The sequence below is a fragment of the Eurosta solidaginis genome, chromosome 1, assembly GCF_040869045.1.
Source record: "Eurosta solidaginis isolate ZX-2024a chromosome 1, ASM4086904v1, whole genome shotgun sequence".
NCBI lineage: Eukaryota > Metazoa > Arthropoda > Insecta > Diptera > Tephritidae > Eurosta > Eurosta solidaginis.
In genome coordinates, this window is record NC_090319.1 from 348,097 (window position 1) to 374,023 (window position 25,927).

General features: G+C 37.3%; 1 protein-coding gene across 4 annotated transcripts in view; it reads left to right on the forward strand.

The window, feature by feature from the left end:
• LOC137245948 (protein fem-1 homolog CG6966) overlaps window positions 1–25,927 on the forward strand; it is a 55,309-nt gene that overhangs the window by 15,041 nt on the left and 14,341 nt on the right. For 3 of the 4 annotated variants that reach the window (XR_010951417.1, XM_067777123.1, XM_067777127.1), the window contains 4 exons: window positions 24,044–24,401; window positions 24,466–25,066; window positions 25,128–25,381; window positions 25,435–25,883. Coding sequence is in view for 3 of the 4 variants with exons in the window: in XM_067777123.1 (XP_067633224.1) it covers window positions 24,044–24,401; window positions 24,466–25,066; window positions 25,128–25,381; window positions 25,435–25,883 (1,662 nt within the window). In the remaining variant the exon portion in view is untranslated. The remainder of the gene's footprint in view (window positions 1–24,043; window positions 24,402–24,465; window positions 25,067–25,127; window positions 25,382–25,434; window positions 25,884–25,927) is intronic. The other variant, XM_067777132.1, reaches the window with a different exon arrangement.

A 25,927-nucleotide genomic window follows, 5' to 3' on the forward strand; every position in this document is an offset into this window, starting at 1 on the left:
AATAACTCCAATATTCAATAATGCAAAATGGTCTTTATTAGATTACTTTGAGAGTACTTCACAATAACTCTTACTTCACAACTAAGTGCGTGTTTAAATCAAACTGCTTCGTCATGCCTCAGCTTGCGCTGCTTTAATACTCTCAGTTTCCTCGTTCACCCATTTCTTCTAAGGTCTAGTCATTTCGTGAACTTCATGCTTGGTTACCAGCCATATATGTACATGTATATTTGTAGTTTGTAGCCATATGCGTGTGTATATGTGAGTACTACTTCGGCTGATGATGACATGCGTTTGTGAGTATCTCTCTGCTGCCTTGTATGTATGTGTGTACATTATGATTGATTTGTTTACGTACATACGAGTGGCTGCTTAGTATCGGTTTAGTGATGCTAGTATCGCTTATTGATGCTAATATTCGTCACAATAGTATAATTCTATGTGTACACGCTTCCTTTTGCAAGTACTCTCACATTACTAATATTTAGCGAATTCCAGTGATGTAGATTCAAATATATGCTTATGGAAATTTGATTTTATATGGAGGGAGTTACGTCCGTTTTTCCAATGTACTCCAATTTTAGTTAAAACTTTGACTTTAACAATATTAATAGCTATGTGTGTGGGAGGTTCCATGCCCTCATTTCCAATTCTTCCCTCTTTTCTCCACTGATATTAAAATCGATATTAGGCATCTACCTGCCAAGTATCATTTCCCTGGTATTACTACCCCCAGAGATATTTGATTTGTTACACATATGTTGGTTTATATATCAGAAGCCACGTCCCTTACATACAAATTTTACCCACTATGCACTAAAGAACTCTGTTTCCTACCAATTGGTGATTTCATCTAAATCGGACCAACGGTGCATCCAAAAAAAGAGTTGAAAAATTTGCATGCCGCGTATATTTAAATATATATGTACATTAGAGCGGGTCTAAGAAAAATTGCTGAAGACACCATATCTCGTAAGTCCGATTTCGAGGTCCACACTTTTGCAAAATAGATACATATTCTCATTTTTAGCAAATTTCTTATGGAAAAATTTTTTTCTTTACAGCTAAAATAAGTTCAGAACATTTCCAACAACTTTCATTCAGACAGTTTTTCTTTTTTCGAATTCATTTAGTAAAAAAAAATGTTCAAGAAAAAGCTATATTTTCAAGTAATAAGAGATTTGTTAAAAGTGATAATATAGTTGTTAAAAGTTTATTTTAGGCTAATTTCTCATAATTTAAGCCTGCTATCTCTACTAAAATTCAAAAACACTATTGATATTAATACAGATTCTGAAATGTACGTAAAATACCTTTAAAGTAAGCCCAATATGATATTTTTCCTATACATAATGCTATCAGAAGCTATGAAGATTTTTTGGCCAAACCCTACATTCAAATGCAAAATATCTATTTTGCAAAAGTGGGGACCTCGAAATCGGACTTAGAGCTATGATGTCTTCAGCAATTTTTCTCATCTGTAGATTACGTTTGTGCTATACTGTCTTCAGCAATTGGTAAAAGTCTAGTTGAGCGGTCAACTGCTAATACGCTACCAAAAATATCGAGAGAGGTGTCAAAAGACGTGTATTGACCTCGACAACAATAATCCGAAGGCGTAAAAGAAACATTGTATCCCTGTCTGGAGGTATTTGCAGTTGAAGTTGGCGATTTTTATGTGGTTGTTGTAATGATGTAGTACCCACAAAAAAAAAATTGTGAACATAAGTGTTTTGCGAGGATATAGTTTTGGTCCCCAAACCGGTGTTGGAGCCACCCAGGGTAATTTTTTATAAGCGCGGCGGAAGGCCGCCAACGCAGAAAGGTGTTCTGCGCAAAAATACTATGGATACCACCCCCGGTTTCGAAGGGATCCGCGGGTCATTTTTCGGTTTTTCGTTAATATCTTTTGAACGAGTTAAAATTTTTATTTTCCGCCTTCGGATTATTAATACTGATGTCAAGACGGGTCGTTTGACACCTCTCTCGATATTTAAGATTGTTTCGCTTTCTTTCATATGAATAATTCAAATTGAAACTTGAAACATGGAAAAACTGAACTTGGAAATTTTTTCGAGTCTGAAGCAACTTCCTGAAAACGTTTACACCTGAAATTTTCAACATGGCTTATGTCCCTATCATGCTGTTAAGTTTGGGATAAACGAATTTTCTAGTTTAGGCAGAGTTCGCGATATTAAGATATTTTGGAAATTCATTTAGAAAGTTTGGGATCGTGCGCTCGATTTTTCAATAAATTTCCGTCGTAACTTAGAATGTTGTCACTTCATTATTCCATGAAAATGCAACATGTGGAAAAACATTTTCATTAGGTGGCCCAGGGATCGTAAAAATTCAAAAAATCGTCCGAACCTGGAAATGCTGCTTTCGAATTTTTTTCGAGTCTGAAGCAACTTCCTGAAAACGTTTACACCTGAAATTTTCAACATGGCTTATGCCCCTATTATGCTGTTAAGTTTGGGATAAACGAATTTTCTAGTTTAGGCAGAGTTCGCGATATTAAGATATTTTGGAAATCCATTTAGAAAGTTTGGGATCGTGCGCTCGATTTTTCAAAAAAATTTCCGTCGAAACTTAAAATGTTGGCACTTCATTATTCCATGAAAATGCAACATGGGGAAAAACATTTTCATTAGGTGGCCGAGGGATCGTAAAAATTCAAAAAATCGTCCGAACCTGGAAATGCTGCTTTCGAATTTTTTATTACATTCACATTTAGTTAAGGACGTTTCGGAGTTTAAAAGCACTGTTAAACTCTAAAATGAGCCATAAACTCGAGTTTATGGGGGAATGCGAATATAGTATTAAGGAACTTTCCGATAACCTTGACATTTTTCTTTCGAGTTTTTAGGAATTTTCCAGATAACCTAGGGCCCTCTGGGATTCGAATATTTATGATAAAATCATTTTCTAGATAGGGCAAGGATGGAGATATTTAAAGATATTAAGAAAATCCACTTATAACTTGTGAAAGCTTGCAATCGATTTTTGAGTACCATCTCATTGCGATAGAAACTCCTAAAGCATCTTAGTTCAGGGCACGGTGACAAGGCAACGTTTCGCTCAACTTCATGAACACCACATCCCACTTTATTGTTGCTGATTGATGCATCTGTAGCTAAGGTCGTATTTGAGGTCACATAATAAGCCCAATTCTAAATATTCCTTCGGAATTTCTTTCTCGCTGAATTTTTATTCCCGCAGAAAAATTCCTCCTATTCTTTTCTCCTTGGGAGAACGATATTTCCCAGCCAGCATTTTTTGAAAATTTTGATCAAAAAATATTTAAATATCATACCCCAAGATGATTAAAAACGTTCAAATTTAAAAGCATTTTCTGTTCGAAAATTAACGTATCGTCGGGAGAAAAATGTACCATAAATTTGATTATTCTTGAATAATCATTTATGATTCCTATTTCGAAACGCCTTTTATTCATATTTGATATCATTGTAGAATTGAGCTTTAATAGTTTTCGAGTAATATTTGACTGCTTTTCACAGTCATTTTCTGATCATATTCGTGAATATATTTCAATCGTTTTGGTTGAGATTTTTGAATCATTTTTAAATGCCATTATAATGCATTTATTCTTCATATCTCATTCAAAATAGGATACTACATAATAATCTTATTTCATCAGGGGAAGAAAGCAATCGAAAGTGAGCTATTCGAACCACAGCTAACTCGCAAACAAACTTGACCAATATACACCTGCGACTACAACATCCAACATCAGCGTTGTCGTCTTCATCTTAATACGGATACGATACGGGATGTTGAAGCCGTATCCAGGTACGTCAAGATAGTTTCACTTACCTGGGGTTCAAATAGCTCACAACCTATGTATGTATTGTCCAATCATTATGTATTTTCTGGGAAGCTGAAGGGGTGAAATGGTTGGGGAAATCTTCGTTCACGAGCAGAATTACATTATTTTTGTCTTGAAGAATATACATATTTTGCATAAATATTAAAATTTTTATATATTTTTTCTTAGCTTAATGATTGAAAAAATACGTGTATGTGAAAAAAATTAGATTTTTAATGAAAAGTAAAATTTGAACAAGTATAAAAATTATTATTCAGTCAACAAATATATTCATAAAAGATTCAGAAAGCTGAATGAAAAATGATTATAAATTTTTGTTCACCTAAAGTAAAGACATTTGATTCAAAAATGATTCCAAAAAGTGATCGAAAAATGTTTTTTAGTTTTTATCATCAAAAGAATTCATATTTGATTATTTCTTTTGTTCAATTGTATGATAACTCATTATTTAGTCAGAAAGAGTAATCAAAATGTATTGATATGTAGGGAAATTCAAAATTGAATCACCTAAATGCTGAGTGGGTTGGGGAATAAGAATTTCGAATTTTCGAAGTCAGCTGTTTTGCCAAATGAAATTTTGTTGTGCATTTCTATTTTCGTTTAAGAAATTGAAAAGTTTATTATTTACCTGAAAATTGTTTCCCAGCCAAAATATTTCAAGAAATTAATTTTTATCAAAATTTATAGCATAATGTAATGATAGTAGGTGGAGGAAGATTTGACAGCTATCATATCGAACGTCCTTAGTTCCAGTGAGCTCCAGGTTGTATTTTGGAAGTACAAGAGAATGGGGGCATAAAAGAGGGCCCCTTTTGAAATAGTACTTAAATTAATACTTTTTAAATAATGATGGAATATAGATGTAGCTTGATTTTAATGCAGTTTTATGATAAAAACTATGAAATTAAGTTTGCTTTATTCATTTTTAAAACGTTTGCAGCTTATAGATTTTGCTGGTAATACTCTAGGACAGAGGCCGACTGCTAATACACTGCCAAAAATGTCGGAAAAAGGTTTCAAAAGACGTGTTTTGACCTCGATATCATTAACCTAGAAGCAGAGACTTTACTAATGTCAAAAGATGTTTGCAAAAAAACTATTTAAATTTTATGCTGAAAGGGGTTCTGCGACAAAAGACTACGGATCATACTTCTGGTCTTGGAGCGGTTGAAGGTCATTGTTCGTATTTAAATACCGAGCTCAAAACGTGTCTTTTGGACACGCTCCTGACAGTTTTGAACGGGTATTAGCAGTCTACCCCTGTCCTGTAGTATAACTTACTTAATTAGCGCTTAACCGTTTAAACGGTCATGGCCGTGCGCCAATGCTTCTTCGCTCTGCCAACTGGCGCCAATTGGTCACACCAAGGGAGTTTAAATCTTCTTCCACCTGATCCTTCCAGCGGAGTGGCGGAAAAATTTAACAACATACAATAGTAGGTGTATAAAATACGTTGGATATAAGTTGAAGTTCTGGATTTGAGTCTTTAACTCGTAAACCTGAGAAGATTCACTTGGTCACCCACCATTACAATTCGACGCTCATGTCAACTGTAGGCAGGGGTTCGGAGCCAAAGGCATACTGTAATAAAAGAAAGTGGAGGAATATTTGACAGCTGTCATATCGACTACCCTTAGCTCCAGGTTGAAATTGGGAAGTACAAGAGAATAAAGGCATAAAAGAGGGATCCTTTGTAAAATAGTACATAGCTTCATACTTTTTCAAAACGTGGTATAAGTGCAATTTGATGATGTAAATAATTATAAGTAACTTTTATAATTTTTGCAGCAAATCAATTTCTTTTGGAAGCATTCATTTACCTTTCTAGTCTGAAATTAATATAAAAACGTCCCCCAAAAAGTTATATCCTCTCTGAATTATATATAATTATATTGTTGACTAATTCGTCTCTTGGATCTCCTACAAATCTACATACGAATGATGTTCTAAGTACTGAAGGTGTTACTGTTGTTGCTGCTTCCGCTGTCGCTAGCACAGTAGATAAACGGTCAACTGCTTCTTATATAGATATCGCTTCAAGTGCTGAGACAACAATTGTTTCTCCTACCGCGCTGTGTCCGCATGATAATGTGAATGCTAATATGAATGCTAATAATAATAATACAGTAAGCGCTAAAGGTTTGCTTACTTCTAATGGTACCTTGTTTCTAATCTCTAATGATGTTAATAATGAGGGTCCATTGATGATTCTACAAAAGACCAAGCGTGCAAAGAAATTTAAAGTTAAAAATGCTAACCAAGCGAATGAGCCAGTGGATCATCCTGCTTCTTCAAAGGCTCCATCTATAATTTCTGTTCAAGCTCAACCTGCCACCCCGTCTGCTAGCTCTGGTACTAGTACTATACAAGCGTTACCACCTAGTTATGCTGATGCTGCCAAGACAAAATCAAATAATGTGCAGATTGATTGTAATGATGCGAATGGCGCTAACCTAAGCAGAGTCCCAGGGTCTAAACCGAAAGTAAAGAGTTCTCGCATAAATCTACATAAGCCATTAGCTTTTGGTGTGAGCAATAATGTAGAACTAGGTGTTGCCGCTAAGCTTAAATGGTTGCATGTCTCATCTTTCCAGCCTAGTGTAACTGAAGAAGATATTGTGAACTACGTCTCGAAGTATATAAACAAGATTTATTTGAAATGCGATAAACTTGTAAGAAAAGGTACTGAGCTGTCTGACCTTAGGAAAATTACTTTCAAACTGGGCGTAACTGAATCATTTTATGATAAAGTAGTTGATGCGAGTATCTGGCCCATCAATGTAATTATACGACCATTCCAGTTTTTTCAAAGGAGTGGTTCAGCGCAACAGGTTCCGTAACACCACAAGCCTATGACAGGCCTCTTAGTATTTATTATGAAAATTCATCGGGGCTTAGAACTAAATCTAAGAAGCTTTATGAATTCACTTCTGATTTGAACTACGATGCTCTAGTTTTTGTGGAAACCTGGCTTAATAGTGCATTTTATGACTCCGAATTTTTTGATCCTAACCTCTACAATGTCTATCGCAAAGACCGCGACTCGATATAAACTGGCGCTACTCGGGGTGGTGGAATTTTAATCGCCGTTCAAAGGAAATATGTTCGTCAATTATATCGCTGCAGAATGGAGACTCACTGTTAGATCAACTATGTGTTTGCGTATATGGCTCTTTGCCTCTCTTTGTATGTGCCTCATATATTCCACCAGGAAGTGAAGATCATGTGTACATGGCGCATGTAGATAATATTGTAGATTTAGTATCTAAGCGACATGAGAATAATGTTTGTATTTTAGGTGATTTCAACTTAGGGAATGTAGGCTGGGCAGCCGTGGATGATAGTTTAGTTTTGTATCCGAATAACGTTAATAGTGTTTCTGATATATGTCGTTGAAAACTTATTGAACGCGAATCTTGCCCAGGTAAACACCTTTATTAATAACTTGTCTAGGACGTTGGATCTAATTTTTATTAGTGATACCATGACTTTTTCACTCTCCGAATGTCTTGATCCTCTCTCTTGCCCTGGCTTACATCATGTTCCATTAGTTTTGGAATTAGAATCTTATGAGTTTAAAAAAATTCGATTAGATATGAACTCAGGAAACTATAATTTTAGAAACTGTGATTTTGATGCTATCAACGCCAAAATAAGCATAATTGATTGGGATAGTATATTCTCAGGTGTTGGTGTTAGTGAATGCTTTGATATTTTCAAAGGTAAAGTCAACCAAATGTATAGTAGTTTGATCCCTCGAATGCGGAAAAATTGCCATAAAATTCCTTGGTATACGAAGGAGTTAAAAAAACTTAAGAATTTACGAAACAAATTCTTTAGAAAGTACAAATTGTCTAACTCGCCTGCTTTTAAGGAAAAATATGTATATTATTCAAAGCAATTTAAATCCCTAAGAAATCGGCTTCATAAAAAATATGTTGAGAAATTTGAATGCGACATTAAGTCGAATCCGAAATCTTTCTGGCGCTACGTTAGAGCTAAAAAGTCATGCTCTAGCATCCCATCTCATGTTTTTTTATAATGAAACCTCTGCATACTCTCTTACTGATGCCGTCAATCTTTTTGCAGATTTCTTCAGCTCTAACTTTGTGTCTGATACTGCTTTGCCTGATGTAGTTGAGCATACTGATGTTAATACTCAAATAAATTTTGGTGAACTTTCCATATCACTTGATGATGGTATTCGGGGAATTTCGGTGCTAAAGTCCTCAAAACAATCTGATGTGGATCGACTGTGTTCATTTTTGCTTAAAAATACTGTTGAAATTGCTTATCCGATTTTATTAATTTTCAATAAATCTCTAAAGCGGGGAGATTTTATTAATGCCTGGAAAGTAACTTCCATTACTCCTATTTTCAAAAGTGGCAATAAGAGCAATATTGCCAACTACCGCCCAATATCAAAACTTTCCACAATATCGAAACTTTTCGAGATTATAATTAAGGAAAAGATATCGTTTGCGGTAAAAAGTATTATTTCACCCAACCAGCATGGTTTTATGTCCGGTAGGTCGACTGTGACTAATCTTGCTGTTTTTACTGAATATTGTTTCTCTGTCTTTAATAATAGAGCACAAGTAGATACCATATACACTGATTTTTCTAAGGCTTTCGATAAAGTTAGCCATAAATTACTACTTTTAAAACTTGCTGATCTGGGATTTCACTCCAATATTCTATCATGGGTGAAGTCTTACCTGGCGGATCGGAGTTGTACTGTTGTCGTTGATGGTGTCAGTTCTCGTTCTTTTACCGCGACCTCTGGTGTTTCTCAAGGAAGTGTCCTAGGACCTCTCCTATTCGTAATTTTTATTAATCACATACGTCATTGCTTCATTTGCTCGAATTTTTTGTTATACGCAGATGATTTGAAAATTTTTACATCAGTCACAAATCAGGCAGATTCCCTACGGCTGCAGTCAGATTTTGACAGAGTAATAGATTGGTGTAGTAGGAATTGCTTACATTTAAATATTAATAAGTGCTTTCACATCTCATTTTCAAAATCCCGTAATGGTATTAACACCTCGTATCACATCGGTCTTTCTGTTTTGAAAACTGTTGATGAAATATTAGATCTTGGAGTTGTCTTCGATGCTAAATTTCCCTTTCAGAGTCAACTTAACTGTGTTATTGCTAAGTCATATTCAATGCTTGCGTTCATTCGCCGCTTTAGCTCGGACTTCCATGATCCCTATACGTTAAAGCTACTATATACATCGCTTGTACGGTCTAAACTGGAATATGCTTCCTTCGTTTGGAGACCATACCACGCTTGTCATATACAGCGACTTGAAATGATCCAGAAAAAATTTTTGCGTTTTGGGCTCCGGTCATTACGTTTTCAGGATCCTTTACCATCTTACTCCTCTAGATGTCTACTTATAAGACTAAAACCTCTGGATAGTAGAAGATCTATTTTAGCGCTGATATTTATTTATGATTTGATAGGGGGCACGATTGACTCACCGTTTCTTTTGGAGCGTATTCGCTTCAATATACCATCTAGAACACTTCGAAATCATGATATTTTTTTATTGGATAGGGCCAGAACGACATATGTCGCTAATTCGCCTATTGCTAGGGCATTGAAGGAATTCAATCTTCTTACTAATGCCAGGGAAATTGATTTTTCAGTAAATAAATCAAAGTTTAAACTTATACTAAATGACTTATATGGTAGATAATATTTAAGCTAATAATTTGTAAATAGTCTGTAAGGATATTTTAATTTGTCCTAGATTTACTTTGAAATAAATAAATAAATAAATAAATAAAATACCAACTAATATTGCATGTTAGTTGACGTTGCAAATCGAGGGTTGCTCTATGCTTAATGCCTATATGAAATAAGTTCTTAAATAATTAAATATTTTCGAGAAAAAATTAAACAACGCAACAGCAAGGCTATCAACTCAGGTCCTGGTTTGGAGTATTAATCCAGCAAACTTGTAGGAAAATCGATCTTTGACCCACACGCCTAGAAATTCGACACTGAAGGCTCTCTAATAGGATCTTCATATGGTGCGGTTGACTAGTAATCTGCATAGAATGTAGGGCCTATTAGACTCGCCGATATTCTGGTGGTAGATTTCTCGTTATCGATTGCGTTAAAACTTTATTTATTATAATAGACGCAGGAAAACAGAGAAAAACGATTCATGTTAAAGAGCCCTTTCGTCAACGTGTGGGGGAAACTCTTGAGGTTGACACATGAAGGTGCATGGAGCAGTTATATTACTCTGGTCGCCCTCTGAAACTGACCAATTGTGGGCAGGGGTCCGAAGCCAGAAAGAGCATCGGTCGCCAGCGAAGTTGTCAAGCTAGCTGTTATAACTCCCCACAAGCCTGTTTGGGTCATCTTTTCCTTATGATGCACATCTTCGAGCATAACCCAGACCATTGCACCAGCCAACAAATGGCACGAGGTTGGGAACGGGAGCACAGGGTCAATCATCCACCTGGGTAGTTGGTTGAGGTTAAGCGGGTCTTCATACAACGGTGTAAAGGAACAATTCGCCCCGCAGAGCGAGTTGCGCACTGAAGGTGCATGGAGCAGTTATATTACTTCGGTCGCCCTCTGAAACTGACCAATTGTGGGCAGGGGTCCGAAGCCAGAAAGAGCATGGGTCACCAGCGAAGCTGTCAAGCTAGCTGTTATAACTCCCCACAAGCCTGTTTGGGTCATCTTTTCCTTATGATGCACATCTTCGAGCATAACCTAGACCATTGCACCAGCCAACAAATGGCACGAGGTTGGGAACGGGAGCACAGGGTCAATCATCCACCTGGGTAGTTGGTTGAGGTTAAGTGGGTCTTCATACAACGGTGTAAAGGAACAATGCGCCCCGCAGAGCGAGTTGCGCACTGGCCTTGAAGCTGGGTATAAGTATAAAACTAAGTTCAACTGAAAAACAAAAGCATCGGTTAGTTTTTTTGTCACTACCGTGGCAAAGGTTTCAAGGCCTGTACCTTAATGAGAATGGTGTATGCTTGGTTTAAGTTCACTTTCTGGTCTGAATTGTAAAACATAATTGCAAACTCATTGCCGTCCCCGAGATGCCATTGTCGAAACAAGGAAATTTAGATACTGCGACGTTGCTGAAAAATAATGTAGTTCGCGTCTGAAGACGAATGCGCTCTGACATGTACGCATATATGAGCGCTGCCCACGCCTATTGTGCTTGGTGACCAGAAAGTCAGGGTTGGTAAAGAAGGTGTAATTGGCCTCTTCTTATCAACCTCCACGAAAAGGCTTTACGTAATGTTTATGGCTGATTAAATTTGCTGGACCACGAAATATGTTATCATCCAGCACCATGTTTACACATTAAAATATGAATATATCCGTAGTTCGACCCCACAAAACCTATAAAGGACGCTGTAAAAAGATTATTACACCAATTATTATAGGTATTTTCCAAAGCATCTTACCATAATTTAACATGAAAAATGTGTGAATTTTAATAATTTCTTTAAATAAACAAAATTATTACATGAGAATTGTCAAAATTTTGAATATGAGAAAAGTCAACACAAAACAGAATTGGAGGAAAAAAGTGATGCCGTTGTATATTTTTATAGAAAAATCGATATGTATGTATAGTTAATCATACGCTTTTTTCTCTGAATAAAAAAGTAGTTTTATAAAGCGACAACATTCTTATTTCTAAGGGCGATCAAAATGGCGGCGTTAGAGCGAGAAACTGCTTACATCCGCCACCTTGTATAATTCCATCATGATATATAGTGCCATAATTATTCTTGACGTCTATCAAATCGAAAATATTACAATCATATTGACAACGAAGTTTGATATAATACAATATATTCAATAATTTAACTATTTCTATCTTTTGCATATTCAAATGAAACGACCGAGAATCGTGATGGCCGAGTTGTCTCTTTTAGACATTAACTAGCAGACCCGGCAGACGTTGTTCTGCCCTAAATTTGGCCTATCGCATACATTTTAATAAGCTTTTTCCGTCTAACTCTGCCCTACCCCTCTACACTTTTCCTAATCTCTTTATTCACTCCTCCCTCCGTCTTTTTCGCTTCATCTCCATCTTCGTCTCATTCTATCGCTTTCTCAGTCTCCTTCTCTCTTTTCTCTTCTCTCAAGTTTTTCTTCTTCCTCTTCATCTCTTATTGTCAGTCCCAGAGGGTGGTATGTATTTTTTTCCAGTCCCATTCCGAGTCTCAGTCCCAGTCCCACTCCGAGTCTCAGTCTCAGTCCCAGTCCTATACCTAATCCCAGTCCCAGTCCGTCTCTATTATACTTCCCGGAAAAAAGCATCGTAAATTCTAATATAGGCAAATTTATATACGAAATTTCGGGCAAATCGAATAGGACGTATGCAAATAAGTATGTGGGTATTATTAATTCATGTCTTTATTTCGGCTTCGCATTCATATTTATCAGTTTTGCCAGGTTGATGCGACGACATCGAATATCACAATGAACTTCAGAGCTCTCAGCAACAGCTTTCATTTGATATCCATAATACACACACATTCTAGCGGTATCCGGGTCCATGTTTTGGCCTATATTTCGAGACCCTAGTCACTCAGCGGTGTAAAACTTACTCTGTATTATAGCACACATCAACAGCATCAATTTGATACCCATAATATAAAAACACATTCTAGGTGTATCCGGGTCCATGTTTTGGCCTATATCTCGAGACCATAGTCACCCAGCGGTGTAAAACTTACTCTGTACTAAAGCATACATCAACAGCTTCAATTTGATACCCATAATGTAAAAACACATTCTAGGTGTATCCGGGTCCACGTTTTGGGCTATATCTCGAGACCCTATCCTCCCAGTTGTATGAAAATTATCCTGTATTATAGCACTCATCAACAGCTTTCATTTGATATCCATATGGTATAAACACATTCTAGGGGTACCCGGGTCCATGTTTTGGGCTATATCTCCAGACCCTAGCCTCCCAGTTGTATGAAAGTTATCCTGTACTATAGCACTCATCAACAGCTTTCATTTGATATCCATATTGTATAAACACATTCTAGGGGTACCCGGGTCCACGTTTTGGGATATATATCGAGACCCTAGCCTCCCAGTTGTATGAAAATTATCCTCTACTATAGCACTCATCAACAGCTTTCATTTGATATCCATATTGTATAAACAAATTATAGGGGTACCCGGGTCCACGTTTTGGGCTATATCTCGAGACCATATCCTCCCAGTTGTATGAAAATTATCCGGTACTATAGCACTCATCAACAGTTTTCATTTGATATCCATATTGTATAAACACATTCTAGGGGTACCCGGGTCCACGTTTTGGGCTATATCTCGAGACCCTAGCCTCCCAGTTGTATGAAAATTATCCTGTACTATAGCACTCATCAACAGCTTTCATTTGACATCCATATTGTATAAACACATTCTAGGGGTATCGGGGTCCACGTTTTGGCCTATATCTCGAGACCCTAGTCACCCAGGGGTATGAAAAATATTCTGTACTATAGCACTCATCAACAGCTTTCATTTGATATCCATATTGTATAAACACATTCTAGGAGTACCCGGGTCCACGTTTTGATCTCAAGGCCCTAGACGTAGCGAAAAAAAGGTAGACGTTGGCCGATTCTCAGACCTACCCAATATGCTCACAAAATTTCATGAGAATCGGTTCAGCCGTTTCGGAGGAGTTCAGCCTCTAAAACCGTGACGGAAGAATTTTATATATTAGATATATAACAAACAAGTAAGGAAGGCTAAGTTCGGGTGTAACCGAAGATTACATACTCAGTTGAGAGCTATGGAGACAAAATAAGGAAAATCACCATGTAGGAAAATGAACCTAGGGTAACCCTGGAATGTGGTTGTATGACATGTGTATTAAATGGAAGGTATTGAAGAGTATTTTAAGAGAGAGTAGGCCATAGTTCTATGGATGGACGCCATTTAGGGATATTGCCATAAAGGTGGACCAGGGCTGACTCTATAATTTGTTTGTACGATATGGGTATCAAATGAAAGGTGTTACTGAGCATTTTAAGAGGGAGCGGGCCTTAGGTCTATCGGTGGACGCCTTTTCGAGATATCGCCATTAAGGTGGGCCAGGGGTGACTCTAGAATGTGTTTGTACGATATGGGTATCAAATGAAAGGTGGTAATGAGTATTTTAAAAGGGAATGGGCTTTAGTTCTATAGGTGAACGCCTTTTCGAGAAATCGCCATAAAGGTGGACCAAGGGTGACTCTAGAATATGTTTGTACGATATGGGTATCAAATGAAAGTTGTTAATGAGTATTTTCAAAGGGAGTGATCCTTAGTTCCATAGATGGACGCCGTTTCGAGAAATCGCCATAAAGGTGGACCAGGGGTGACTCTAGAATGTGTTTGTACGATATGGGAATCAAATGAAAGGTGTTACTGAGCATTTTAAGAGGGAGCGGGCCTTAGGTCTATCGGTGGACGCCTTTTCGAGATATCGCCATTAAGGTGGGCCAGGGGTGACTCTAGAATGTGTTTGTACGATATGGGTAACAAATGAAAGGTGGTAATGAGTATTTTAAAAGGGAGTAATCCTTAGTTCTATAGGTGGAAGCCTTTTCGAGATATCGCCATAAAGGTGGACCAAGGGTGACTCTAGAATGTTTGTACGATATGGGTATCAAACGAAAGGTGTTACTGAGCATTTTAAGAGGGAGTGGGCATTAGGTCTATAGGTGGACGCCTTTTCGAGATGTCGCCATTAGGGTTGGCCAGGGGTGACTCTAGAATGTGTTTGTACGATATGGGTATCAAATTAAAGGTGGTAATGAGTATTTTAAAAGGGAGTAATCCGTAGTTCTATAGGTGGATGCCTTTTCGAGATATCGCCATAAAGGTGGACCAAGGGTGACTCTAGAATGTTTGTACGATATGGGTATCAAACGAAAGTTGTTACTGAGCATTTTAAGAGGGAGTGGGCATTAGGTCTATAGGTGGACGCCTTTTCGAGATATCGCCATTAGGGCGGGCCAGGGTGACTCTAGAATGTGTTTGTATGATATGGGTATCAAATGAAAGGTGGTAATGAGTATTTTAAAAGGGAGTAATCCTTAGTTCTATAGGTGGCCGCCTTTTCGAGATATCGCCATAAAGGTGGACCAAGGGTGACTCTAGAATGTTTGTACGATATGGGTATCAAACGAAAGGTGTTACTGAGCATTTTAAGAGGGAGTCGGCATTAGGTCTATAGGTGGACACCTTTTCGAGATATCGCCATTAGGGTGGGCCAGGGGTGACTCTAGAATGTTTGTACGATATGGGTATCAAACGAAAGGTGTTACTGAGCATTTTAGGAGGGAGTGGGCATTAGGTCTATAGGCGGACGCCTTTTCGAGATATCGCCATTAGGGTGGGCCAGGGCTGACTCTAGAATGTTTGTACGATATGTGTATCAAACGAAAGTTGTTACTGATCATTTTAAGAGGGAGTGGGCATTAGGTCTATAGGTGGACGCCTTTTTGAGATATCGCCATTAGGGTGGGCCAGGGGTGACTCTAGAATGTTTGTACGATATGGGTAAATAACGAAAGGTGTTAGTGAGCATTTTAAGAGGGAGTGGGAATTAGGTCTATAGGTGGACGCCTTTTCGAGATATCGCCATTAGGGTGGGCCAGGGGTGACTCTAGAATGTGTTTGTACGATATGGATATCAAATTAAAGGTATTAATGAGGGTTTTAAAAACGAGTGGCCCTTAGATGTATATGTGAAGGCGTTTTCGCGATATCGACCAAAATGTGGACCAGGTGATCCAGAAAATCATCTGTCGGGTACTGCTAATTTATTTATATATGCAATACCACTAACAGTATTCCTGCCAAGATTCCAAACTCTGTTGATTTCGCCTTGTAGAACTTTTTCATTTTCTTCTACTTAATATGGTAGGTGTCACACCCATTTTACAAAGTTTTTTCCAAAGTTATATTTTGCGTCAATAAACCAATCCAATTACCATGTTTCATCCCTTTTTTCGTATTTGGTATAGAATTATGGCATTTTTTTCATTTTTCGTAATTTTCGATATCGATAAAGTGGGCGTGGTTATGGTCGGATTTCGGCCATTTTTTATACCAAGATAAAGTGAGTTCAGATAAGTACGTGGACTAAGTTTAGTAAAGATATATCGGTTTTTGCTCAAGTTATTGTGTTAACGGCCGAGCGGAAGGCCAGACGGTGGACTGTGTATAAAAACTGGGCGTGACTTCCACCGATTTCGCCCATTTTCACAGAAAACAGTAACCGTCATAGAATCTATGCCCCTACTAAATTTAAGAAGGATTGGTAAATTTTTGTTCGACATATGGCATTAAAAGTATTCTAGACAAACTAAATGAAAGTGGGCGGAACCACGCCCATTTTGAAATTTTCTTTTATTTTTGTATTTTGTTGCATCATATCATTACTGGAGTTGAATTTTGAATTAATTTACTTATATACAGCAAAGATATTAAATTTTTTGTTAAAATTTGAATTAAAAAAAATTTTTTTTTAAAAAGTGGGCGTGTTCTTCATCCAATTTTGCTAATTTTTATTTAGCACATATATAGTAATAGTAGTAACGTTCCTGCCAAATTTCATCATGATATCTTCAACGAATGCCAAATTACAGCTTGCAAAATTTTTAAATTACCTTCTTTTAAAAGTGGGCGGTGCCACGCCCATTGTCCAAAATCTTACTAATATTCTATTCTGCGTCATAACGTCAACCCATCTGCCAAGTTTCATCGCTTTATCCGCCTTTGGCAATGTACTATCGCATTTTTTCGGTTTTTCGAAATTTTCGATATCGAAAAAATGGGCGTGGTTATAGTACGATATCGTTCATTTTAAATAGCGATCTGAGATGAGTGCCCAGGAATCTACATACCAAATTTCATCAAGATACCTCAAAATTTACTCAAGTTATCGTTTTAACTGACAGACGGACGGACGGACGGACGGACATGGGTCAATCAAATTTTTTTCGATACTGATGATTTTGATATATGGAAGTCTATATCTATCTCGATTCCTTTATACCTGTACAACCAACCGTTATCCAATCAAAGTTAATATACTCTGTGAGCTTTGCTCAACTGAGTATAAAAAGAATTGCACCGTTTAGAAAAGCATACTTTTAGGAACTAATAAAAAAGGTTTAAATGTGTTGGAACTATTTTTTATCTTTCGCATACATATTCGAATGAAACAAGACCGAGAATCGAAATGTTCATAGGCCGGGTCACATATATCAAAAACAATTGCATCGTTTAGAAAAGCATACTTTTAGGAACTAAAAAAAAAGGTTTAAATGGGTTGGAACTTCGGCCGGAAGTTCTCAGCAAAGTCTTGTAGGGTCATAAATTCAATAAATTTAAATTGTTACCAGTCTTATTCGGGCAGCCGCCTTACGCAGACGTGTTTTTCTCGCAGCGCAACTAAGTCTATAGACACTAGTGTGTGTTAAATAAGCTTGTATTGTATTTTTCTTCTACGCGACCGTTAGTGTATATATCATTTCTAAGTGGTTGTGGTAAAAACTACATATTTGGTAGCTGAAATCAAACAAAATGAAAGGGGCTAACTAACCCCCCTCATGGAAATAGGTTTAAACACCTAGATCCGGACGAGAATATATCTCTTCCTACAACCAAATCTAAAAGACCAAGGGAAGGGGATTTTGTACCTCTACCGCCAATAGCACAAAATGATAACCATATACCACGATACATCATAGCCACCGCCATCGCCCAAAACAACACTGAAACCCGACCATTAGCATCCTATAACGTTTTCCAAATAGAAAAAGGGCTTAAACACATAAGTTCCGAATACTCTGAAGTAACAGAGCTTAAATCTGGTGACCTGCTGATAAAGGCAAATAACCTTAACGCAGCAGAAAAATTCATCAAAGCAACCTATATTGATGTTGTACTTGTTAAAATATCCTTTCACAAAAACCTCAATTCAACACAGGGTAGAATATTTTCGAAAAACATCCACCTTACTGAAAAAGAGTTATTGGAAGGCTTAGCAGACCAAAAAGTAATCGAAGTTTAACGATACACCAACCGCCAACAGGAGCACCAACAGGAGCAGCAATTCTAACATTTAATCTAGTCCGGAGAGCAGAAAAAATTAGCTTGGGCTGGGAAAAAATCGCAGTTCAAGAATACATTCCTAACCCTATGAAATGCAGAAATTGCTTGAAGTTGGGGCATACAAAAAATAATTGCAAAGGTAATCAACTGTGCAAGCAATGTGCGACACCTCCACCTCATGATACTTGCTCGAGAATCTTCTGTGTAAATTGCAATATTGACACACATACCTCTGAAGACCCCTCCTGTCCTAGCTTCCGCAAGCATAAATCCATCAACAAAATTAAAATTGAACGTCGGTGTACAGTAAGAGAAGCTTGAAAATTGTACAACAGTAACCCCACTGCTTTCCAAATAGAACCCAGAAGCAAGCATACAAACAAGGCTTCGTATGCACAAATTACAAAAAATAATAACATCGAACGACCGCTAAAAGAAAATACCAAACAGGTCACCGCACCAGCTCCACAACCTTCAAATAACATTCAAAACCAAGAAAACACAAACCAAACACAAACCAAACACAAATCAGTACAAAATCACCTCAAAATAACATTCAAAAGACAAGTTCAAACTCCAATATTGATACATTGATTACAAAGATAACAGAAAAAGCTAAACAAAATACAACAACAAACGCACTAGCTAATAATACAAACGCAGAAAGTGGAGACATAGAAATGTCACCTTGCACAACAACAAACAATAATAATTACCACTCAACTCCAATATACTCAATTAATAACAAAACTCACAACAACTCTAGCGACTACACCCAACCGCAAATATACCAATCACCTATAACTAATTTAACACAAGACCTAATAGAAAGCAATAACTACTTCGTCCAAACAAAACAATTTGACAGCGACATCTCTGACTTTGAATAAATAAAAAATTTAAACGTTTAAAAATATGGATATCGGACTTAATTTTTCAATCCTCCAATGGAACATTCAAGGTTATATCAATAATAAATATGCCCTTGAATTACTAGTTAAAAAACATAATCCCGATATCATTATATTACAAGAAACACACATAGTGCAAAAGAATCTGCATCTACTACATTTACCTAATTATAGAACTTTTCATCATAATAAAGATTTTCAATACGCCAAATCTGGCATTACCTTCTTAATAAAAAGTACTTTAAACGTATCAAATCATGTGGTATCTAGGAATAACCTCCTTCGTCAATTACTTACCGTACATGGATCGACGGATCTCCACATAACTAATATTTGTTTTTGTTTTTTATCGGTCTATTGATAAATAATTCAAGGTTCGATTCGAGCTCAAGGCCAGAACAATAATTTTTTTCTAATTATTATTTTTTAATTTTTCTAAATTTGAAAAATTGTATTTTGTTTTTGGAATAGTAAGTAGCAAATTTTTCAGACAACCTGCCATAGCTGCGCAGATAGATCCATTTCGAAGGGTGCTAAGCCTTCATCATCAGTACGCTTTAGGCATGCTGCGCTAACCATTTAGCTATACAGCGGTGGTTTGTTTGACTGGCAAATTTGCTACTTCTATTCCTTTTTATCAACTATATTTATTCAGTGTTGCGCCATCTGGTGCAAATCACTGATAATGCTGGATTTTTGTTTATTGTCAATTACTTTGTTTTACATTCCCAAGTGCTCATGGTTTATTAACAATTTTTTTTTTTTGTTTTTTTTTTTTTTTTTTTAATATAGTTGGTAAAAAGGAATAGAAGTAGCAAATTTGCCAGTCAAACAAACCACCGCTGTATAGCTAAATGGTTAGCGCAGCATGCCTAAAGCGTACTGATGATGAAGGCTTAGCACCCTTCGAAATGGATCTATCTGCGCAGCTATGGCAGGTTGTCTGAAAAATTTTCTAGTTAGTATTCCAAAAACAAAATACAATTTTTCAAATTTAGAAAAATTAAAAAATAACAATAATTAGAAAAAAAAATTATTGTTCTGGTCTTGAGCTCGAATCGAACCTTGAATCATTTATCAATAGGCCGATAAAAAACAAAAACAATTGTTAATAAACCATGAGCACTTGGGAATGTCAAACAAAGTAATTGACAATAAACAAAAATCCAGCATTATCAGTGATTTGCACCAGATGGCGCAACACTGAATAAATATAGTTGGTAAAAAGGAATAGAAGTAGCAAATTTGCCAGTCAAACAAACCACCGCTGTATAGCTAAATGGTTAGCGCAGCATGCCTAAAGCGTACTGATGATGAAGGCTTAGCACCCTTCGAAATGGATCTATCTGCGCAGCTATGGCAGGATGTCTGAAAAATTTTCTACTTACTATTCCAAAAACAAAATACAATTTTTCAAATTTAGAAAAATTAAAAAATAACAATAATTAGAAAAAAATTATTGTTCTGGCCTTGAGCTCGAATCGAACCTTGAATCATAACTAATATATATAAAGAAGTAGATGTATATCTTACTTCACAACTGCTTGACAGCATTCCACTATACAGCTGTGGGCATCATCTACTGCTTGGTGATTTGAACTCACACAACACACTATGGGGATCACAAACCACGAACCGTACCGGGAAAATATGGGAAGAATTCGCAAACTGTAGAAACTTAGTCTTCTTAAATGATGGTTCGCCAACGCTGCTCAACACAAAAACACTCTGACGGCTGTAGATGTAACTATGGCTAGTGCAGAACTGGCAGGTATCCTAACCTGGAACTGCTATCCAGAAGGAAATGACCACTTCCCAATTTTGATTTCCAACAACATCCAAAATTTAAACCGGGTTTTGTAGATGCTAAAGCAAATTGGGAGATTTTCTCAAAAAAACAGTAAAAGTAAGTGGAGAATTTAAAGTAACGGCCAACATTAACCAAGAGGCAGCCAACATAAAGAAAATTATCAGGAAGGCTGCAAATGAGTCCATGCCAGTAAAGAAGAATTCAAGGCCACGGAAAATCCCCGTATGGTTTAATGCCGAGATAGCCAAATTAATTGCATTAAAGAACTCCGCGTGGAAGGTATATAAAGTGAAACGAAATCTTGCTAATATAATAAAATATAAAAAACTCTGCGCACAGGTAAAGCGTGAATGTAAACAAACCAAGAGGGATATATGGCAAAACTTGTATCAACTCCCTTAACCCTACTATGGATACAAGGACAATACGGAACAAAATTAAAAAAGTCAAATCGCCACAATATATAAGTTTTCCAAATATTTTTTCAGAAAACGAGTGCCTTACTCATCCCCAACAGATAGCAGATAAATTTGCAGAAACATGGAGTTTAATATGCTCCGACAATTCGTTTGCTATACAAGTTATACTGGCTAAACAAAACTATAAAATTGACTCCCCATCCGGGGAAGCACTCAGTCTTCATAAATATTTTTCCAATATAACAATCGATGACCTCAATGTAGCAATAAAAAATTCAAAAGGCACAACATCGGGAATTGATAAAATAACTTACTCCATGATACAACATTCGGACATCTCGCTGAGGAAGAGAATATGCAAGTTATACACGGGAATACTCGAAACTGGAACTTATCCGCACTACTGAAAGGTAGCAGTTCTTGCTCCAATTCCCAAACCAAATAAAAACGCAAATCTGGTGGAAGGATACAGACCCATTTCGCTAATATCGGTCCTAGCTAAAGTATTTGATAAAATTCTTGCGAGGAAAATTAAAGAACACTACAAATCGCACTTTCTCCCAGAGCAACATGCCTTCCTCCCAGAGCGTGGAGTACATACATTGTGTCACGCATTAGAAGCAAAAATAAAAGACAATCTTAAAGCAAATAAACACAATGTTATATTTTCAGAAGACATAGAAAAGGCCTTTGATAGAGTTATTTCATTTGTTGTAATAAAAGAACTCTTTTCCTAGGGTGTTCCGGCATTAGTGCTGAAAACTATACATTCCTTTATGTCGCATCGTAGAATTACAGTTCGAGTAGATGGTTTTTTATCGAAGTTTCTCAATCTAGACAATGGCCTCCCCCAAGGATCTCCACTGTCAGTCATATTATTTTCAGCATATTGCAATACGCTTATTAAAAATATTAGAAACATAAATGGGGTGGACTTTATTGGTGTATACGCTGACAACATCTTTGTTGTATCTTCAAGGTCAGCAGAACAAATAAATAACGGCCTCGGTGAAGTAAACACCAAAGTACAAAGGTGGGCAGAAGCAACTGGTGCAGTAGTACCAATTAATAAGGCAGAAGCTATTATGCAAAAAACACAAATGTGATATATCCTCATTGAAAATAGGCAACCAAGATGTTAGGTTGAAACCCCATATCTCAATCCTTGGCATCACTTTCTCCAGAAATGCACTATGGAATGAGCATATCAACAAAATTTGCGAAAAACTAATCAAGGTTAATAATCTACTAAAGATATTCTGTACGAGGAACAAAGGACCACACATAGACATTGCCATATCAATCAGTCGAGCTATATGTGAAGGAATAATTCAACACGGACTCACGGTTTATGGGTGGGCATCCGAAAAGAATAAAAACAAAATCAATGCATGTATGAATAGATGCTTTCGAACGGCTGCAGGGTTGCTCATGGCCACCCCAATAGCCGCCCTCAGACTAGAAGCGCGGTACCACGATATCGATTGGCAACTACAAAGAAGGTCAGCTGGTCTCGCAGCGAAAGCTTTGACACTGCCAGATCACCCATTACACGAGCATATGTGGGAGCTACAATCAGCCAATAGAAGAAAAGTAGGCGGCAGAAACGCTAGCGCTCTGGAAAATATTATACGCTACCTTAACATTAAAAAAACACCCATACCAGGACAACCACTAAGGACATCACCTAAAATAAAATTCCATACGGATATGACACTCAGCGAATTCAAAAAAGAAAACACAAATGCTAACATCTTTAAAACCTTCTACGCAAAAATAAAAAATGAATTCAACCCAGAACTTATCTTGTTCACTGACGGCTCTAGGCAGTGCGACACCTGAACCTATGCTTTAGTAGAACAAACTTCAGTTGACTCCTTTAAAACTCTGAAGCAAAGTCTATTACGGCTACATGCAGCAATTTTCGATGCAGAACTTGCAGCTGTTGAACAGGCAATTATATACGCTGCTGAAAGAAAAGCAAAAACGTTGATATGTTCCGACAGCCAAAGTGTAGTCAAATACATTGGCTCTACTGCATATAATGGACCGGAAATCCAAAGACCTAGAGAGGATCAATTAATAAAAATCCTTTGGGTTCCAGGCCACATAGGAATCAAAGGAAATGAAGAAGCTGATCACATAGCAAAAGCAGCGCTCCGGTTACCATTAACTGTGGAAGTACCTTGCTATAGCAGTATTATAAGAAACCATTGTTATAGTTGTCAAGATGTTGAAGAACAAGAAAAATGGAAAAGTCCAAATATATTTCTTCGAACACACAACCCGGGCACAAAGAGGCCAAACTACAATATAAACTTAACCAGGGATGAATGTATAAAGATTGCAAGAATGAGAGTTGGAACCACGCTGTTCAGCATATCTCATCATTACAATGATAATGGCTCGATTCAATGTTCGACATGCTCCACTGCATTGACTCCCGAACACATGATGCAAATTTGTCCGTTGACGAAAGTATCAACCCCATGGATGTTGCACTAGATTGCAGTAAAACGGAAACGATAAACACTGTCAATAACGCTTTGAAAACCCACAACGTGTACCACACTACTTAACACAGCAACGAATAATAAATACCCTTTAAGTTAAGACAATATACACTTAGCTTACATACCAATATGTTTAATTGCAGGGAACCATATGGTCTCAGTAACCAGGTACCCTAACCAAAAATAGTTTATAAATTTATTTGTAAACTATGATGAAAATAATAATAATAATAAAAAATTGTTACGCCGGGGTCATTGTTTAAAACTACTTCCAATATTCTTTTATCGTGCTTTAAGTTATGAGGACCAGCATTTCAACTGCCACTTCATTTTGTAATGTTGACTGCACCTGTCTGTTTTATTGTATCATGTGTTGAACAGGATTTTGATATGTTCATTTTTTTAGCATACCCTTTCTAATAGGTCAGAATTGGAAATTAAGATGCTTGTAGCTGCAAAAGTAAACGGTGCTACTCCGTTGGTAATTGCCTGTCGGAACGGTCACTATAATATTGTGGAGTATTTGCTAAAGCGGAATGCAAACGTTGAGCAAGTAGGCTCAGTGAGTTTCGATGGAGAACCAATTGAAGATGCGCCTCCACTTTGGTGCGCTGCAGCAGCTGGACATTACGGTATTGTAAAACTTCTTGTACATCACGGGGCTAATGTGAATAGTACGACACGCACAAACTCAACACCTCTCCGAGCTGCTTGTTTTGATGGACACTTTGATATCGTGAAGTTCTTGGTGAATAATGGGGCAGGTTCGTAACATTGGTTATTTTTATTTTATGAACTCTTCTATTTTATTCTTATTATATCCCTTAGATTTTGAAGTGGCCAATCGCCACGGACATACTTGCCTTATGATCGCGTGTTATAAGGGGCATTTTAAGATCGCACAATATCTACTATCGTTAAATGCAAATGTGAATCGGTGTAGTATAAAAGGAAATACAGCTTTGCATGATTGCGCAGAATCTGGTTCCCTGGAAATTTTACAACTATTATTAAAACACGGGGCAACAATGGATGTTGATTACTATGGCATGACACCGTTATTGGCAGCAAGTGTTACTGGACATTTACCAATCGTAGAACATCTCATTAGCCTTCCTTGTGTTAGTCGTGAAAGTCGTATTGATGCCTTAGAACTTTTAGGTGCAACATATGTTGATAAAAAACGTGATATGATTAGTGCTTTGTCATTATGGCGGCGTGCTATGGAAGACCGAAATCAAGAGCCGAAAATACCTAAAGTTGTCAACGAACCTATTGCTGCATACGAATATGTTTCGGAAGTGGCAACGATACATGCATTGGAGGAGCTATTTTTAGATCCGGATGAGATGCGAATGCAAGCTTTGGTTATACGACAAAGGATATTAGGACCCACACATCCTGATACCAGCTATTACATACGGTTTAGGTAATATACATGATATAATCTAAATGAGCCTTAAATTTGGAAAGTTTTGTTTGTTTGTCAGAGGTGCCCATTATGCAGATGCCGGACGTTTCGATCGTTGTATTGAGTTGTGGACGTACGCACTGACGATGCAGCAGAAAATTCTACAACCACTTAGCCCAATGACACAATCGTCTTTACTATCATTTGCGGAGCTATTTAGTTTTATGCTAGTTGAAGCTGGTCGTTTATTGCCACGCGGTCGCATCGTACCACCAATTGAAGCTGCAGATATGTTGATGATACTCCATAAGGCTGTTTCAGAAGTTGAGCGAGGTACATTTGTATAAATAAATTTAATAGGAAGCATATAGATTTTGCGTTTACAGGTCTTCAATGGACAGTACAGCAGGAAACAATGCCGATAAAGCCACAATCTATACATGATTGCAATCATGACCCTAATGCATTGAGTCGCGCCTTAGTTAGCGCTCTACATATTGGCTGTTTGTTAGCTTCGCTTGAAGAAGAAGAAAACTTTTGTCCAAATATGCGCAAACAAATTTTGTTTTCTTTGTATAAGTTAAATCGGCTTAAAGTGTCTGTCCGATCGGGACGAACTGCACTACATTACGCCTGCTATCGAGAAGGTGCCCTTGTTGGTCGTTATCCTGCTTGCCAATTTCCTTCACCAGCGTTAGCGAAAGCCTTGCTAGAAGTTGGGGCCGATCCAAATGCAAGAGATGATGCTGGAAACACTCCTCTACATTTCGCTGCAGCTGCACAACCCTGCCCTCGTGCTTTAACAAAAGTTCTTTTAAAATTTGGTGGACATTTGGTATGTTAAAATTGACAATGAATAATGAATGAATCGATCAGTAA